The sequence below is a fragment of the Schistocerca nitens genome, chromosome 3 (genome assembly GCF_023898315.1).
Source record: "Schistocerca nitens isolate TAMUIC-IGC-003100 chromosome 3, iqSchNite1.1, whole genome shotgun sequence".
In the NCBI taxonomy this organism is placed as follows: domain Eukaryota; kingdom Metazoa; phylum Arthropoda; class Insecta; order Orthoptera; family Acrididae; genus Schistocerca; species Schistocerca nitens.
The window spans coordinates 994,112,504-994,132,030 of NC_064616.1; the positions used below are offsets into that span (position 1 = coordinate 994,112,504).

Consider the following 19,527-nt stretch of genomic DNA (forward strand, 5'->3'; position numbering starts at 1 on the left):
GTTACCCCAGCTTCGGTATACCGCTCACGGTTTGTCAAACTTCATTCGAAGTTCATTAGTTCGATCTTCATTTATACAGCTGGCTCTAAGACCGATGACAGTGTCGGGTGTTCTTTTATGGTCGGGGCACACAGTTTCAAATACCGGCTCCGTGGCCATTGTTCGGTCTTCACAGCTGAGCTATTTGCCCTCTGTCGGGCTGTTCTTTACATCTTCCGCCACCGACATTCTGCTTGTGTCATCTGCTCCGATTCCCTCAGCGCCATCCAGAGCCTCGGTGATCCGTATCCAGTTCACCCTTTCGTGCACCGGATCCGACGCTCTCTTCGGCAGCTGGCAGATGACGGTTCTCCGGTTACCTTTATGTGGGTTCCTGGCCGTGTCGGTAACCCTAGGAACGAAGCTGCAGATGCCGCGGCCGAGGCTGTGGTCCTCGAGCCTCGGACAGCTTCTTGTTGTGTGCCTTCATCTGATTTTAGCAGGGTCATTTGTCAGCGCATTTTATCGCTGTGGCATGCCGATTGGTCTACACTTACTGAAAACAATCTTCGGGCCTTGAAACTTCTACCCACGGCTTGGACGACCTCTTCACGCCCTTCTCGGCGGGAGGAGGTCGTTTTGGCCCGCTTACAGATTGGAAACTGCCGGTTCGGCCACCGCCATCTGCTGACGGCTGCACCGGTGCCATTCTGCCCGTGTGGGCAATTGCTGACGGTACGCCACATTTTAACGTCCTGTCTGAATTTTAATACACTGTGCATTGATCTTGGACTGCCATGTACTCTGGATGAAATTTTAGCGGATGACCCAGGAGCAGCTGCTCGCGTTCTTCGTTTTATCCACTTGACAAACCTGTCTAAGGACATTTGATTCTGCTGTTTTCTTTTAATCCCTTGCCTGTTAATGTGCCTTTTATAGTGTTGTCCTTTTTAGTTGCTGTTTTAACATTATGCCTCGCAGTGCATTCATAATTTAGTCTGGGCACTAATGACCACTGTAGTTGTGCGCCCTAAAAAAAGAGAGAGAGAGACTAGAAAATAGTGCATTGATAATGGCTAGGCAGTAGCTGAAATCTGGATTTGCCAAATAAAACCTACAAAAAAAGGACGACTGATTGCTGCACTCTATATAAATAGAGGAAAAAGCCAAGAATAGTTAGTTATTATTATGCTGAACAAACTTATGAGTTAAGTACACTCACATGTAGTGACAGTTGAAAACAGATTTATGAGCAAAATGCTCTCATCATGTAAACTAATGTCTTAAAATCATATTTAAAACTATATAAGAACTACAGGTATTGGTTTTAAATATGGTTTTAAGAAGTTATTTTATAGGACAAGGGCATTCTGCTTGTAAATTTGTTTTAACTGTCACTGCATGTGAGTATAGTCACATCATAAATTTGTTCAGCATAATAACCATGTAGTCTTGGTTTTTCCTCTATCTTAATAGTGTTTTAATCTTTTGTAGCCAGCAGTTTTTGTTTTTTTTTCCAAAGAAGACATCCACAGTTGGTGTCAAAATCAGGTCATGTTGAATTTTGTTGCAACCTGTTGGCAGCATTATACAAATCAAACTCTTTCTAGCTCTGCTAGCAATATGTTTCAGTCAGAATACTACTATATTATCTGTATGCCAATATAGTTTCAGAGCACAGCATTCCACTGAGAGCACTACTTTTAATTTTGTCAACCATACCTTAAATGCAATTGACAAACACTTCAAAATCTCAGGTGTTTTCTTAGACTTGGCAAATGCTTTTGATGTTATAGATCATTCACTTCTCCTAAACAAACATGACTGTTACAGTGTACCACAGGAGTGGCCGAACTCTTACTTTAGTAATTGATATTAGATTACACAGAACAAACACAAGCACAGTAACACGACACAGAACTATCTTTCAGAGCCATCCTTACTGTCACACAGGGTACCCCAAGGCTTTATCTTAGGACCATTTCTTTTTTTAGTGTACGTTAATGACCTGCCTTTATGTGTAAAGAATGCAGAAGCAATACTATTTGCAGATGATACCACTCTACTTATTGAAGCAAAAAATAGAGAAGATCTTACCACTTCTGCAGGTGTCATCTCAGATGAAATTTCCCAGTGGCTCTATAGAAAAAGGCTCATCATAAACCCACAAAAACTGTTAGTTACACTGTCAGACCCAGCAAAATAAAAATGCAGAAAAGCAACTAATTCATATTAACAACCAGGAAATTCAAAATATCACTGAGACAAAGTTTCTACGGCTTTGCCTGCAAGAAAATCTAAAATGAAACTCTCACATAAATTCCTTCAACTTACAGCTGTCTAAGTTGTATGTAATCAGAGTGCTATCCAGCATGCAACTCATGAAACTGTAAAAACTGTGTATTTTTCTCAGAGACACTCACTGTTAAGGTATGGCATTATATTTTGGTGGAATCCTCCTCATGCCTTAACAACATTCAGGAAGCAAAAGAAAATAATCAGAATAATAAAAAAATCTGACAATGGAAGTTCATGTAAGACTATTTTTAGATATTTAAATATTCTTCCTCTTCCCTCCATTTACATTTTAGAAATTGTACTGTTTGTAAGGAAAAGTGTGGTGAAGAAGGAGAATGTCTTGATCCCAAATACTGCAGTGCATGAGTACCATACTAGGTTAAAGAAAAGTAATTATGTAAAGTGTTGCAGCATAACTCTGTGTCAAAAGGGTGCTTGCCATTCAGTTATTACATTCTACAGTAAGCTGCCAGAAATTATAAAGAGCACCAATGAAGTAAATGCACTCAAAAAAAACTGTCAATCTTTTGTATTAAGAAAAAATTTTAACAGTATGTCTGGTTATATGGGTAGCAATCAAGAATAACTGTGTAATATTGATGCACTCTAAAACATTGTACAACATCTGTCATACATTGTATGTATAACAGATTTTACAGAATGAATAAATAAATACATGCTAAAGAACAGTGTTCATTTGCAAATATCTCATAACATTGTTTTACAGGTGATTGGAAACTTGTAAATGTAACTGATGTGCTGGCGGCTATATGTGAAAGTTGTCAAAGACTGGAAAGTCTGTCATTGTCGGGCTGGACAAGACTGAGTCCTGCAAATCTAGCATATATTGCAACTAATTTACCTAATTTGTCAAGAGTTGATCTTTCAAGGACGGTTGTACGTAATCCTTTACAATCTTATTTTAAAATTTACTTTGTAAATACTCTGTTGTGCTGTCATTAGAAAACTGATATGGCTTGTGTTTTTTTTATTTGTATTTTTTTTACATTATCACTGTATGCAGATTTTTACAATATTCGACGTTATACAGATTTTACAATATTCTATGTTCTCGGCACGAATTTGAGAAAAAGCACTTACGAGAAACATGGCATGCTTTATCCATACATAATACCTTGCAAATGATAAATGCAGATGAACGAGGAGATTCCAGTTTCCTAGATTTCTGAAAGGTGTTCGGCAATGTATCTCATCTGTATTACTGAGCCACTATCCTGAAATGCAGTGCCAGTTGCAGGTTAATTGTCTAATGGCTTCCAGGGACACAAAAATTTTATTTTCAATATTTAAAAATTTTAAATGTTGTCATGATGTACTCATTAAGAGGTATAATGTTAAAAGTTTAATGCAGTAAAACAAGTTTTACAGTTAGAAACTGCATGTTTTTCTTGAGGCAGCATAACTGATGGCACATAACTGTCTGGACTATATTCATCCAGTAATTGAAAGTGAGAGCATTTAGTGACTTCCAACAAACTTCACAACAAAATTTCAAACATTTACTAAATTTTTACTTGCTGACATGCCCCACAAAATTACTACAAGAAAAGAGTTTATCACTTACTACATGTTAACTTTTCATGCAGACTTCAGCATCACGCATGTCATTACTACCAGTTCTACTTGCAACAAAGTTTGCAGGCAGTATCTGCATGTAGCACTGAATTTATCTGAAAGATTATATCATTGAACAACACATAGTTCAGGAGATATGACAACGTAAACATTTATTTGCTTAAAGAACTAGCTTTTGCTTAAAATGGCATGCAATAAAACTTCAACCTCAGCCATGATGTTTTCATTTATTACTTCTGTACTACTAACTCTATATTTGCAACACTCTTCACAGACAGGATCTACATATATCACTGAATGTACCAGAAAAATCATATTGTGCAATTCAGGAGTGCAAATTACCCAGACTGTATTTATACAGTGTTCTATAGTGAGAGCAGTTAATAATTTTCAACAAACTTTAAGCATAATTACAAATATTTTCTAAACTTTTTTTCACTTACATGCTAAAAGTCAGATGTTTAACACAGTAATTCATTTGTGGAATGTAAGTGGCATCATTTGTGCCCAAAGGAAGCATGATAAGACCTCAAATGTTCTCAAAATACATACATGGTGTATCATATAAGGTCAGTAGTATTCTAAAATTATTCACTGATGGTGCTGTTGTCTAGAGATTTATATTGTTTTTAGGTAATCATTGAACTGAAAGACTTGAACAAAATTTCCACATATGTATTGAATGGTAGCTTTGTTTAAATGGGAATGCATTCTAGATAATGCCTGTAACAGAAAGACAGAACCTGATTGTATCTGATAATAAGATTAATGTTGAATATCTGGAGCATGTCACATCATTTAAAAAATATTTAAGGCTAATGCTAAGAAGTGGTATGAGATGGAATGAGCATGTAAGATTATTAGTTGCCAAGGCAGATGCAAAAATTAGATGTTGGAAGGATTCTAGGAAACAACAATGCATCTGCAAAAAAAATTGCTTAGAAAATATTAGTGCGACCTATTAAAACAGTATTGCTCCAGCTTTTGGAGTTCTTATCAAGTAGACGTGGCACCGAATGCATTCAGTTGTGACACTATAGGCCATAAAAAAGTTTAATAAAGGTTTTTGGAGAAATTTAATGAAAATCTTTGGAAGAAAAGTGATGCTGTTATTGCAAAACTCTGTTGGGTTCAGAGAAATCATATTTGAAGAAGACAGTGTGATAATTCTGCTACCGCCATTGTATATCTCGTGTAGCAGAAACCTGAGTTGGGAATAACCATCTGCAGTATATTAGGGAACTGCCTCCAACTTCAGAAGACAGTTAATGACATGTCTGCTAAAGCAACAATAAGGATGCCCCTGTACACACCTGTAACCCTTGTATAAATCCTTCTTTCCAATCAGATCTTCGTTTTCCAGTATTCTTAGCTTGCGCAGTTGCCTTAAATTTCCTTTCCCCAGGACACAGTGTATTAGAAAACATCTATTTTGTGCACTTATACATTCTTTTTATATCTGCCACTGTCATTATTGTTATTACGAGGGTAATCCCAAAAATAAGGTCTCTTATTTTTTTATAAGTACCTAGACCTGTTTATTTCTACAATGGTTTACATCAGTTTACAGTTTGAACATTTAGCCATTTTTTGACATAATCGATGCATTTTTGTAGACGCTGTGGCAGTTTTTGTATGCCCATGTCATACCAGCTTGCCGCCATGCTGTTCAGAAAGTTAGGAACCTCTTCTTTCACCTCATCATCGGAGCTGAATTGCTTTCCAGCCAAATGTTCTTTTAATTTGGGGAACACATGATAGTCACTGGGTGCCAAGTCAGGACTATAGGGTGGGTGAGTGGGTGGGTGAGTGATTATGTTCCACTGAAACTGTTGCAGGAGAGCAATGGTTTGCCGAGCGATGTGTGGGTGAGCGTTGTCGTGGAGAATGTGTACGCCCTTGCTCAACATTCCTCTTCTCCGGTTCTGAATCACCTGTTTGAGTTTTTTCAGAGTGTCACAATACCTGTCAGCATTAATTGTGGTCCCAGTGGCCATAAAGTCGACCAACAATAACCCTTTCCAATCCCAAAAAACGGTTGTTATGACTTTACTAGCAGACTGTGTTTGTTTGAATTTTTGCAGCTTTGGCGAAGAAGGATGCTGCCACTGGCACGCTTGTTGCTTGGTCTCGATCTTCACGCATGCTTTGCTGAACCTTCAACACTGTCTCCTCAGAAATTGACAGTTTCCCGCTCCTTTGTTCGTAGTGAATTTCGGTCCGACCAGCTACCAGCTGCAAACTCTCTACACCACTTACAAACATTTTTGACATCCATACACGACTAACCATACACTTCCATCAGTTGGTGATGGATTTCAATCGGCACAGTGCCCTTTGCGTTCAAAAACCGAATAACTGAGTGCAATTAGCACTTTGCGGTAACATCCAATGGGAGCTCCATTCTCAACAGCTGCCAAGCCAAGACTGAGCACCTCAGCACAGCATGCCCATGTTTACACACAGTACATGAAGCACTCTTCAATCATCATCATCATCACTATTAATGGTTGGTTGGTTGATTGGTTGATGTGCGGGAGAGGACCAAATAGTGAGGTCATCAGTCCCATCGAATTAGGGAAGGATGGTGAAGAAAGTCGGCCATGCCCTTTCAAAGGAACTACCCCAGCATTTGCCTGAAGCATTTTAGGGAAATGACAGAAAATCTAAATGAGAATGGCTATATGCGGGTTTGAACCATTGGCCTGCCAAATGCGAGTCCAATGTGCTAACCACTGTCTATTAACGGCAGCAGCAGTAGTACAAGTACTGCCAGTATTAACTTTATTAGTTCATGGTCAGTATTACTTGTTCACATTGTCACTATATACACTCAAATCATTATAATACTACACTCCTGGAAATTGAAATAAGAACACCATGAATTCATTGTCCCAGGAAGGGGAAACTTTATTGACACATTCCTGGGGTCAGATACATCACATGATCACAGTGACAGAACCACAGGCACATAGACACAGGCAACAGAGCATGCACAATGTCGGCACTAGTACAGTGTATATCCACCTTTCGCAGCAATGCAGGCTGCTATTCTCCCATGGAGACGATCGTAGAGATGCTGGATGTAGTCCTGTGGAACGGCTTGCCATGCCATTTCCACCTGGCGCCTCAGTTGGACCAGCGTTCGTGCTGGACGTGCAGACCGCATGAGACGACGCTTCATCCAGTCCCAAACATGCTCAATGGGGGACAGATCCGGAGATCTTGCTGGCCAGGGTAGTTGACTTACACCTTCTAGAGCACGTTGGGTGGCACGGGATACATGCGGACGTGCATTGTCCTGTTGGAACAGCAAGTTCCCTTGCCGGTCTAGGAATGGTAGAACGATGGGTTCGATGACGGTTTGGATGTACCGTGCACTATTCAGTGTCCCCTCGACGATCACCAGTGGTGTACGGCCAGTGTAGGAGATCGCTCCCCACACCATGGTGCCGGGTGTTGGCCCTGTGTGCCTCGGTCGTATGCAGTCCTGATTGTGGCGCTCACCTGCACGGCGCCAAACACGCATACGACCATCATTGGCACCAAGGCAGAAGCGACTCTCATCGCTGAAGACGACACGTCTCCATTCGTCCCTCCATTCACGCCTGTCGCGACACCACTGGAGGCGGGCTGCACGATGTTGGGGCGTGAGCGGAAGACGGCCTAACGGTGTGCGGGACCGTAGCCCAGCTTCATGGAGACGGTTGCGAATGGTCCTCGCCGATACCCCAGGAGCAACAGTGTCCCTAATTTGCTGGGAAGTGGCGGTGCGGTCCCCTACGGCACTGCGTAGGATCCTACGGTCTTGGCGTGCATCCGTGCGTCGCTGCGGTCCAGTCCCAGGTCGACGGGCACGTGCACCTTCCGCCGACCACTGGGGACAACATCAATGTACTGTGGAGACCTCATGCCCCACGTGTTGAGCAATTCGGCGGTACGTCCACCCGGCCTCCCGCATGCCCACTATACGCCCTTGCTCAAAGTCTGTCAACTGCACATACGGTTCACGTCCACGCTGTCGCGGCATGCTACCAGTGTTAAAGACTGCGATGGAGCTCCGTATGCCACGGCAAACTGGCCGACACTGACGGCGGCGGTGCACAAATGCTGCGCAGCTAGCGCCATTCGACGGCCAACACTGCGGTTCCTGGTGTGTCCGCTGTGCTGTGCGTGTGATCATTGCTTGTACAGCCCTCTCGCAGTGTCCGGAGCAAGTATGGTGGGTCTGACACACGGGTGTCAATGTGTTCTTTTTTCCATTTCCAGGAGTGTATTTGTTATATTAAACTTATTATGTCTTAGGTAACTATGATGTAGAAAAGAAGGTACTGTTTTTGTGAAATCCTAGTCCACTGTAAGAGAGATCCTGATAGCTGTAATCAGTTCAGGTTAAATAAATAAGTAAATAAATTTCTATTTAACTCTGTGATCAGTCTCTCTCCCTCTCCCCTCTCTCCCCTTCCATCCCTCCCTCCCTCCCTCCCTCCCTCCCTCCCTCCCATCCCCGCCCTTCCCACCCTCTTCTGCCCCCTTCACCATTACACACACACACACACACACACACACACACACACTCTCTCTCTCTCTCTCTCTCTCTCTCTCTTTATAATATTACATAATGCATAAATTCTTCTATGGAGTAGGATAGTTGCCAAGTAAATATGATTTCAGTTTGTGTTTGTAGATAATAAAATTACCTTGTAGGTCCTTCACATTAGTGGGTTAAGTGGTCACAGATTTTCATGGCTGATTGCCTCCTTCCTTTCTGTGCCACACTAAGGCTGAATGATGTACAGTGTAATGCATTGATACATTAATGAATGCTACACATAAGGACTGAATTAACTCATAATTGTTTATATTGTTAATAGTAAGACGTCTAATGTATCTCAACTGCTTTAAGATTATTCTCAAAATATGAACAGCCACTGAATCACTACAAACCAAAGGAAGTCATTATTTGATAACTTATTAGGAATAACACATATTTTAAATGGTACCTGATAAATTCAAACTTATGTTTTTCCATAACCTAACTTTCTCACTTTCAATGATTTGTGTTTTGTTAGGCACCACAAATGTCACTGTTGACCTGCAAAATTACATTACTTTTCCTGATTTATGCAAACTTCCTTGTTTAACTTTTGCCCTATTTTTTCTATTGGCTTGCTGTTGTAGTTGACTACGTTTATGAATGAGAACTCTAATTTGTGTGTGGGTACACACCTTGCAGAATCTTTGTGCCTTCTTTCTTTTTGCTATTGTGTCTTTGTCAGACCAGTTGTCTACTGAATGTATTCCGTACTCTCTCACATTTACTTTTGGCAATCGAGATTCAGTCAAGTAAACTGAGCATGGTAGAAGAGTGTTTAGCTCATTGGGCTCATTTTCAGGAGGAGCAGGATTCAAATCCCCTTTCCATCCTAGTTTAGGTTTTCTGTGTTTCCCAAATCAGTAGTGGGAAATGCCAGGAGAGTTCATTTCAGAAGGATAAGACTGATTTTCTTCCTCATCTTTCCCCAATCCAAGCTTATGCCCATCTCTAATGATTTCATCATCAATGGGACATTAAACCCTAAATTTCCTTCCTATCTTTCCACCAAGTAGCACTTTAGTCTTTCCAGTCGTACTGCAGACAATATCTTGCAAATTTCAACATGCGTGCTACCAACTGCATACATGGGACATGGTCTACATTTAGATTTTTACTTTTTTTCTTGACTGCAGTTTTCACTTCATTCCTTTCTAATCTTTCAGAACACAGAATGTTGTAGAGAACTGTTGCTATTTATTTTTATCCATCTCATGTGATACACTCCAAAGCATATACATAATGAAGAATTAACAACCAGTTACTGCCAGATTCTTCTACAACAGCCGCTTGAACATTTCTTCAGCTGTACCTGCCAAAATGAAATGGATTTTATCTTCCTGGAGAGTTTCTCACATTACAGAATTATTCTTTGCAGAGGCTTCTTTATCTGATATACCATAAAAGCTGTCTAATGTAAGTTTCAGGTGTACTTGTGTCGATCTAAGGAAACTGGAGTGTAAATTCCCAAGATCTGTACTGACAACTGAGTAAAAAATGTTTCTGCTCAGATTTGTGTCAGAATTTAGGTACAATATTAAATAATATATTAGTGGCACATGATGATTTCTTCTATTTGCAACTGAGTATAGCAGGTGTTCTTAGCTGATTTCTGGTCAGTTTGCACTGATATTTAACAGTTGGTATACGGTGCTACCGAGACCGATGATCTCGCTGTTCGGTCTCTTCCCCCAAACAACCCAACCCCAATCCAACGGTGCTACCATTTGTAATGTTACCGTCTGTGGTGTTGCACAATTGACACTGTTTTTATTCCATGAACATGAAACAGAGACATTGATGAGCACTATGTTCTCTCTTGCTTCTAGAAAAGGGTTGACAATAATCATATTATTCAGCTAATAACAGGAATTAAGGAATCTTGTCATGAAGCTCAACTACATTCACTACAAGTTTCGGAGATTAGTCACCACTGACATGAGGCAAGGTATTGGTCCATTTCATATTGTTCCAGTGATCATTATGGATCTTCATTTCAGCTTGTGAGGCTGGTTTGTCAGAGAAGCTTATCATATGATATATGGAAAGAGATGAATAGTGTTTTTGCAATTCTCAGAATATTCTTAAGTTAACTATGAATTGTATGTGTGTCAGTCAGCTCCATGAGAACATTTTGGAGCTACTTTTCATTTCCATCATTATGTTGTTGTTGTGGTCTTCAGTCCTGAGACTGGTTTGATGCAAGCTCTCCATGCTACTCTATCCTGTGCAAGCTTCTTCATCTCCCAGTACTTACTGCAACCTAGATCCTTCTGAATCTGCTTCGTGTATTCATCTCGTGGTCTCCCTTTACGATTTTTACCCTCCACGCTGCCCTCCAATGCTAAATTGGTGATCCCTTGATGCCTCAGAACATGTCCTACCAATCGATCCCTTCTTCTAGTCAAGTTGTGCCACAAACTTCTCTTCTCCCCAATCCTATTCAATACCTCCTCATTAGTTATGTGATCTACCCATCTAATCTTCAGCATTCTTCTGTAGCACCACATTTCGAAAGCTTCTATTCTCTTCTTGTCCAAACTATTTATCGTCCACGTTTCACTTCCATACATGGCTACACTCCATACAAATACTTTCAGAAACGACTTCCTGACACTTAAATCTATACTCAATGTTAACAAATTTCTCTTCTTCAGAAACTCTTTCCTTGCCATTGCCAGTCTACATTTTATATCCTCTCTACTTCGACCATCATCAGTTATTTTGCTCCCCAAATAGCAAAACTCCTTTACTACTTTAAGTGTCTCATTTCCTAATCTAATTTCCTCAGCATCACCCGACTTAATTCGACTACATTCCATTATCCTCGTTTTGCTTTTGTTGATATTCATCTTACATCCCCCTTTCAAGACGCTATCCATTCCATTCAACTGCTCTTCCAAGTCCTTTGCTGTCTCTGACAGAATTACAATGTCATCAGCAAACCTCAAAGTTTTTATTTCTTCTCCATGGATTTTAATACCTACTCCAAATTTTTCTTTTGTTTCCTTCACTGCTTGCTCAGTATACAGATTGAATAACATCGGGGAGAGACTACAACCCTGCCTCACTCCCTTCTCAACCACTGCTTCCCTTTCATGCCCCTCAACTCTTATAACTGCCATCTGGTTTCTGTACAAATTGTAAATAGCCTTTCGTTCCCTGTATTTTACCCCTGCCACCTTCAGAATCTGAAAGAGAGTATTCCAGTCAACATTGTCAAAAGCTTTCTCTAAGTCTACAAATGCTAGAAATGTAGGTTAGCCTTTCCTTAATCTTTCTTCCAAGATAAGTCGTAGGGTCAGTATTGCCTCACGTGTTCCAATATTTCTACGGAATCCAAACTGATCTTCCCCGAGGTCGGCTTCTACTAGTTTTTCCATTCATCTGTAAAGAATTCGCGTTAGTATTTTGCAGCTGTGACTTATTAAACTGATAGTTCAGTAATTTTCACATCTGTCAACACCTGCTTTCTTTGGGATTGGAATTATTATATTCTTCTTGAAGTCTGAGGGTTTTTCGCCTGTCTCATACATCTTGCTCACCAGATGGTAGAGTTTTGTCAGGACTGGCTCTCCCAAGGCTGTCAGTAGTTCTAATGGAATGTTATCTACTCCCGGGGCCTTGTTTCGACTCAGGTCTTTCAGTGCTCTGTCAAACTCTTCACGCAGTATCATATCTCCCATTTCATCTTCATCTACATCCTCTTCCATTTCCATAATATTGTCCTCAAATACATCGCCCTTGTATAGACCCTCTATATACTCCTTCCTCCTTTGTGCTTTCCCTTCTTTGCTTAGAACTGGGTTTCCATCTGAGCTCTTGATATTCATCCATCATTATCAAATGTTTTTATGTTTAAATACGGTGCCATTTCGGAGTCAGTTGGTCTTCCATTTGGTCTGCCCTGCACAGTTGTCTACACCACATGACATAAGCACACATTACCAACAGTACTATGTTTTAGGATTTATTCAGTACTGTTGCCTTCTGTGGAACAACATTGTTATGCTATTGAGACAAATACTATCAGTTATGAACATAAAGAGTCATGCATTTTGAATTTATTTTTGCAGAGTTCATAGATCTAGTTAGAATAATTCCAAACACAATTTTAATTTTTCAGTGAATACTTCTTTAATTTGCATGTACTGAGTAGTTTCTCTTTCTCTCATTCATCATTTGATTTTTTTGTTTTTCTATGAATTCCCTATTAATTATATGTGTTGTTAATTACATAACAAATGTCATTGGTGTAACTGTGTATTATTATTATTATTATTATTATTATTATTTTATTTTCAGAGTGATGGTAAAGTTGTCCCAGCACAGTCATATACATCTGTTCTTCAAATTATGACTCATAGACTGACACATTTGGTGTTATCAAACAACACAATGTGTGGCCTTTCACAGATCATTATTGCTTTGTCTGTAAGTAAGGAAATGAATTCTTTTATCTGTTGCATAGTAGTTTGCTTGATTTCATAAGAAACTTGCAATATAAAGTACTTAATTGTTATTCCATAGAATCTCTCTGTCTGGTACATGATCATGGAATATATCATCACATACTCAGAATTTCAGTGTGTACACAGTGAAGTATAAAATGCCACAGTGAAAATAACAGTGACAATAATGGTAGTAATTAGTCAGCATAAGATTGTACTATGTTCTGAAAAAGCTGAATAATGCTCAAGGAATGGGAAATGTGTTGGTCATATTCAGTCAGTAGCAAGCAACTCAGCATTTTACAACACTAATACAAATTCCTGGATGGAGCAATACGTAAAATAAGGAAAAGGCAACCACTCACCTTTAGAGACCGAAGCATGGAGAAATTAGACACGTAACAGGTAACTCTAACGAGGGCCATAGAAGAGTACTTTTAGGTGTCTGTGTAGTTATGTTTGTGAACATGTGTAATTTTGTGACAAAAAGAGTGAGCTTGAAAGCTAGTGTGAATCCTGTTTCCTGTTACGTGTCTCTGTGTTCCAGTCATCAGTCTGCTGTATGTCAGTGGTTGCCTGTGTCTCTGTGTTCCAGTCATCAGTCTGCTGTGTGAGTGGTTGCCTTTCTCTTATTTTAAGTATTAACCTAGCATTTTCCTTGACTGATTTGGAAAAAAATCAGAGAAATCTCAAACCACTATAGCTAGACCAGTTAAATATGACCGAATTGATGTTTACGTGAACATTTTTTTCCTTTTCTACATAAAAATTTTCTCCATATAGTACTGCATCATGCCATAAAATGATTATCGGTGGATAAAAATGAAATTCTGGCCGAGGTTACTGTGGCCTTCTTCTGGGTCTTTTTGTTGACCGGCAGACACATAAGAAGGCCACTGTAACAATGACCAAAACATCAGTTTTATCCAGTGATTGTTATTTTACAATATGGCTTGGCACCGTACCCAGAAAACTCGGGCCACAGAAGCCTAGGCAATTATATCGCTTTTTTCTCTACTTCCAAGTAATTTCAGTGACTTGCCATTGCCGTAACACAATTAATTTTCCAAAACTGCTCCTGCAAGAAATGGAGAAGTTTGCCTGGAGAAAGTCCAGTAATTTGTGTTTGAACACGTGCACTTTACCTTTTGAAAATGTATGCTGCACAGCAATGCACACAGTAACACTGTAAGAATCTTCGGAATGTTTAGCAGAGGCCTATGGGAAGTTGGTGAGATAATCCCACCGATGGCTGTGCTGGCTTTTGGGATAGAAACTGATTTTCTGCAAACATTAACCCAAGGATTGACTATTGCCAATGTTGACTGTGTTGCCAATGTTGACTGTGTTTAACATCCAAATCATAAAGGTAGCAGCAGTCAGCATATACAGGAAGTTGTGGCTATGTACCTTCAAAAACTTTCCATATACTCTGAGTACCAGAAATCTGGTGTCTTCTGCTTCACTAACCATGTTTCCATAGTGGACATCAGAAGGACAAACCCATCACATTTTACTGCAGTTGAGTGTCAGTCTCTTAGCTGTAAAGCACTCTTAAGCTCCCTAGAAAAATATAATAGCCACATAATGTTCAGATAGAATATCTGTTTTACTTACTCTATAGAAAAATATTAAAGTGATTCTGAATTTTTGTTAATCAATTTCAATTTGTTAACTGATGCTCACTATTTTCAAGATATTATATGAGTACAAAGGAAAAAGTCTGGCACTGACAAGACACTGATATAAATGAAATTGAGTTTCTGGTATGTTGATACACGTTTTACAGTAGAGTAATCCAGTGGCCAGTGGTGTTATGTACTTTTCATTTAAATGGATACTAAGCAGTCGTCAAGTTCTTTTCATTTTTGGCAGTTTATTGGTAATGGAAATTCTTCCAGACTTTTATGAGTAGGGGTCAATCCAAATGAAGTGGTCCAATAAAAATTAAGTTGGTTGCTTGACCATTTTTAAATATTTTAATTTTTTATATGTGATTACCCTATAATTGAGAAGTTCAAAACAGTTTTTTAAAAAATGTTACCTATCACCTTTACTGAATGACGGCCATTTTCGTTTGTAAGCGTGTGACGATGTTTCGGTTTAGAAACATTAGCCATAATATGAATATCCCTGCACTGGGTTAAGTTACAACATTACAGTTGACATGATTGTTTTTAGAAAAGTGTCCTCTACAACATTGTCTGTTACACAAAATACCCTAAATTCAAAAATAACCAGTCAAAATGATCTCCAAAGTTTGGTATCCAAATTTTCAAATATCCACTTTTTAGGCCCAGAAATAACAGACAAGGAGTGATTTATGAGAGTCTATTTTTTTCCTATAGTTAGAGATCATACACTACTAGCCTCATCTAGAGCAAAAACACTTACAAATGTTTCCTTAATTTTTTATAAATTTTTGAAATTTGAAAATTTTCATGTTTTGTAAAGTTTGGGGTTAGTTATCTCAGGTGGAACTGAATATAAAAATATGATTTTTGCACAGTTTGTACACCAATATGATAGCAATGTACTGTAAAAACTTCAACATTGATATCTGACTGTGAACAAAGATATGAATTTTTGAAAATGAAGAGATAATTCACATTACTCTACAACTGATCTTATGGCTTTTGCCTATTCATGTGTGATATTGGCGGGATATAATCAATTATTATTGAAGTAAGGTACTGAATTATATACAAAAAGTGAAAACATCACTGAAATTAACATTTATATTATTTTGACATAAAATAAGTATTTTCAATGAACATCCTTCATGACGCGACTGTTCCTAAACCTGGTGGTGAATGTTAAGAACACTTGTTTCTTCAGACAGCTTCTGTAATATAGAATAAGACCTCCCAGTTTCTGTGGTAAGTTCAAGCACTGAAAGTTTCCTTAAAACATTTTTAATTGGTATCCAAACTTTGTCATTAGTAGATTACTTGGGCCAGCAGGATGGTAAAAATGCACAAAAACATAATTGTTTTCCAAATTTATTCTTTCAACCTCTGCAGGCTACCACTGTCCATCATAAACTATGTCATGCAATGTTAAAGACAGAGATGTAATTTTACTGACACAATGATCCTCAACAATTTCGGTTTCTGATGTTACATAGCATCGAACTAGGTTTTTTGGAGTGCCAAGGAATGTGGAAATGCTTTGTTGCTTTTATTGCTATACACTTTTCAAATCTGCTTTGAAGTGTGGTTTTCATATGCAGAACCACTTCTTCTTCACGTTTTGTTGTACCTCCTACTCCATCACATGCATTTTTACCGTGGCAAGATGCAAAAAAGTGCCATTCAGCCTCCAACCGAAAGTCTACTTTGTGGTTGCACAGATTTGAAAAATTCTTTTTGTTCTTATACTGACTACTCCTTCTCAACCTTGGGAAAATTTTTTAATGTAATTTATTATGTACTTTTGAAACACATGTACAGCCAAAGTGTTGTGCTCCATGTAGTCACTTAGAATGCAAATTGAAGAACTGCAAACTTCATCTTTCTCATTTTTAAAGTAGAGAATAAATGGATGCACTGTTGCCTGGTCATTGACCCAGTGGTACCCTTGTATTTAATAATAATAATTATAATAATAATAATATTTATTCAACATCGAATAATCAAATACAATCCCTAGAAATAATACAGGTTCATGACATCATACAGATTATTCTTCTGAATACGTCAGTTAATAAATTACAAACTAAAGATTTGTTTGTATTAATAAATTTTACATTTTGATGGATTTTACATTTGGTAGTATACAATCACGATATTTCAAATATTGTTTTTATCAACATTATATTAGTTACAGGTTACTTAAAACTATGAGTTTGAAATACTTATGAAGCACTTTTCATACAGATATAATACTCGTCTAGGGAATAAAAAGGGTTTTCAATTAGAATTCTTTTTAGATGATCTTTTAATTTGTTAGTAGGAAGGGTTGTGAGACTTTTTGGTAGGGCATTGGCTAGCTTCAGCCCAGCATGAAGTGCATTTTTTTTCATATAAAGCTGTTCTGTGGCTATTTACATGGTATCTGAACTTTTGCCTTGTATCATACTGGTGCAGGTCACAGTTGAAATTCGGATTTATTGTTTTCACAAGCAATATAACTTTCAATATGTATACACCTATAATGGTAAGCACACCTAATTTTGGGAACAGATTCCGACACGATTCTCGAGGTTTGGCACCACAAATAATTCTGATAACTTTTTTCTGTAGTATTAATAATGTACTTAGGTTGGCTCGAGTTGTTGCACCCCATATTTCTACAGCATAGTTTAAGTTTGATGAGAATAGGGCACGATAAGCAGTTTTTAGTACACACATGTCCTTACAATATTTGCTAATCATATTTACAGCAAACACATTCTTCGACAGCTTACGTGCTAAGGAATCGATATGCGTGTCCCATTTGAGGCTGTCCTGGATTGTAATTCCCAAGAACTTTGTCCATTTTTCCTTTTTTACAATGTCATTTCCTATGGATAATTTCATGTTAAATTCTATTTGTGTCCTTACAGTCTTTGAAGCACTTACATTTAGATGGCTTTCATTAGTTACACTGTTGCACTGTACCTCCAGACTCTCATAGTCTTTGTGTTTACACACTACTGATGTGTCATCTGCATACAATATTTTTGTACAGTTAGGAGAACAATACTGTATATCATTAACATAAATCAAGAAAAGAAGGGGTCCCAAGACAGAACCTTGAGGCACTCCATATTTGATATCAGTAATTTTAGATTTGTAAGACCCACTGTTTGTTTTAAGCAAGACAAATTGTTTTCTATTGCTCATATACGATTTTATTAGCTCTTAGCCAGTTCCTCTGATACCCAGGTTCGACAGCTTGTCAAGTAATACGCTGATGTTGACACCATCAAAAGCTTTTTCTAGATCGAGGAACACTCCAGTTACATACTCCTCGTTCTCTGTGGCCGTTATTATTTTGTCTATTAATTGTGCTGATGCTACTGATGCTGACTTGTTTTTCATAAAGCCATTCTGATTTTCAAACATTAAATTGTGTTGACTCAGGAGTGTCATTAGTCTAGTATAAATAACTTTCTCAACTACCTTAGAAAATGCAGGTAAGATTGAGATGGGGCGGTAGTTTTCAATTTTAGATTTATCACCTTTCTTGTGAATCGGGGTTACTTGTGCTGTCTTTAGACTATCTAGGAAACAACCTGATGCAATTACATCATTTACTGCTGTGGCCATGGCATCAGATATGTTGTCTATGCATCTTTTCAGTGTACTGATAGACAGTCCATCATAGCCTGCTGATTTTGTACTTTTTAATGACATTACTATGTTTTTGACTTCCTTGTTATTGGTTGGGGCCAAGTATATGCTTTGTTTGATTGGAATGCCCCTATATCTATACTGAAGATTCTTAAAATGGTCATTGACAGATTTTCCAACAGAAGAAAAGTACTCATTAAAAACATTTGCAATCTGACATTGACATTTCATGATATGCCCTTTATGGTTTATAGTAAAATCACTTGTTGATCTGTCCTTACAATCCCTAAAGCTATTTATTACTTTCCAAACAGCTAAACCTGTGTTAGTAGAGTTTCTTAACATTGTGGCTATATATTTACTTTTAGTTTCTAGCAGAAGATCTTTATAGTACTCCTGATAGTTCTTAAATTCTACCTTTAGTCTATTATTATTGTTATTATTTATCATTGCATATTGGAAAAGTCTAAGTTTCTCTCTTGCTGTTTTTACTTCATGATTTATCCAGTTATTTTTTTGTAGCTTTTTGCAGTCATTTACTGCAAAGGTCATTTCTGGACATGAGACATTGAAGCAATAATAAAAATCTGATGAAAACTCACTGAAAGTAATGCTGTTTTTTTCACCCCATTGTAGGCTTTTTAGCAAACTGTTGAAATATTTAAAATTGTCGTCATTGGTCATTCTTTTTGTCACATATTGTTTCTCTTTTCTATTGACATGAAGATTTTCAGCTTCTATCAATACCTTTACTGCTTGGTGGTCAGAAATGGCAAGCTTCAGAACTGATGCACTGCATGTTAGTTACAATGTTGTCAATGCATGATTTTAGACTATTGACCTCTCTAGTGGGCTCGTTTATCAGAAATGCTAAGTTAAATTGAGCTAGTATTAGCATTAGTTTTTTGGATACAGAGTCATTGGACAGCAAGTCAATGTTTATATCTCCAGTTAGTATTATGTTAACCCAGCCATTTTTATTGCAGTGTTTACTGTCAATGTCAACAAGCAGGTCATTAAGAACATCAAAGAAACTATCTAGGCTACCAGATGGAGGTCTGTATAGGCCTATAATAATGAAGTTCTCTTTCCCCCACTTATAATTAATTGCTGCTAGTTCTATTACACCGTCAATGCTGAAAGCACTTACATCTATTACACTATAATTACTACCACTGGCTGCAAAGATAGCAACACCGCCACCACGTTTCTCTTTTCTACTGAAGGCAGAGCAAAAGATCATGGAAAGTGGCTTACATACACTAATTAGCTCATCTGTGTACCAGTGTTCACTTATAACTAAAATAATCAGGGTTGTCAATTGCTGCAATGG

The 19,527-nt window shown here is 38.2% G+C and overlaps 1 protein-coding gene across 2 annotated transcripts in view; it reads left to right on the forward strand.

Annotated features, from left to right (window-relative positions):
• LOC126249057 (F-box/LRR-repeat protein 6) overlaps positions 1 to 19,527 on the forward strand; it is a 241,118-nt gene that overhangs the window by 83,604 nt on the left and 137,987 nt on the right. For both annotated transcript variants that reach the window (XM_049950695.1, XM_049950696.1), the window contains exons 4-5: positions 3,005 to 3,174; positions 12,773 to 12,901. In XM_049950695.1, coding sequence (XP_049806652.1) covers positions 3,005 to 3,174; positions 12,773 to 12,901 — 299 coding nt within the window. The remainder of the gene's footprint in view (positions 1 to 3,004; positions 3,175 to 12,772; positions 12,902 to 19,527) is intronic.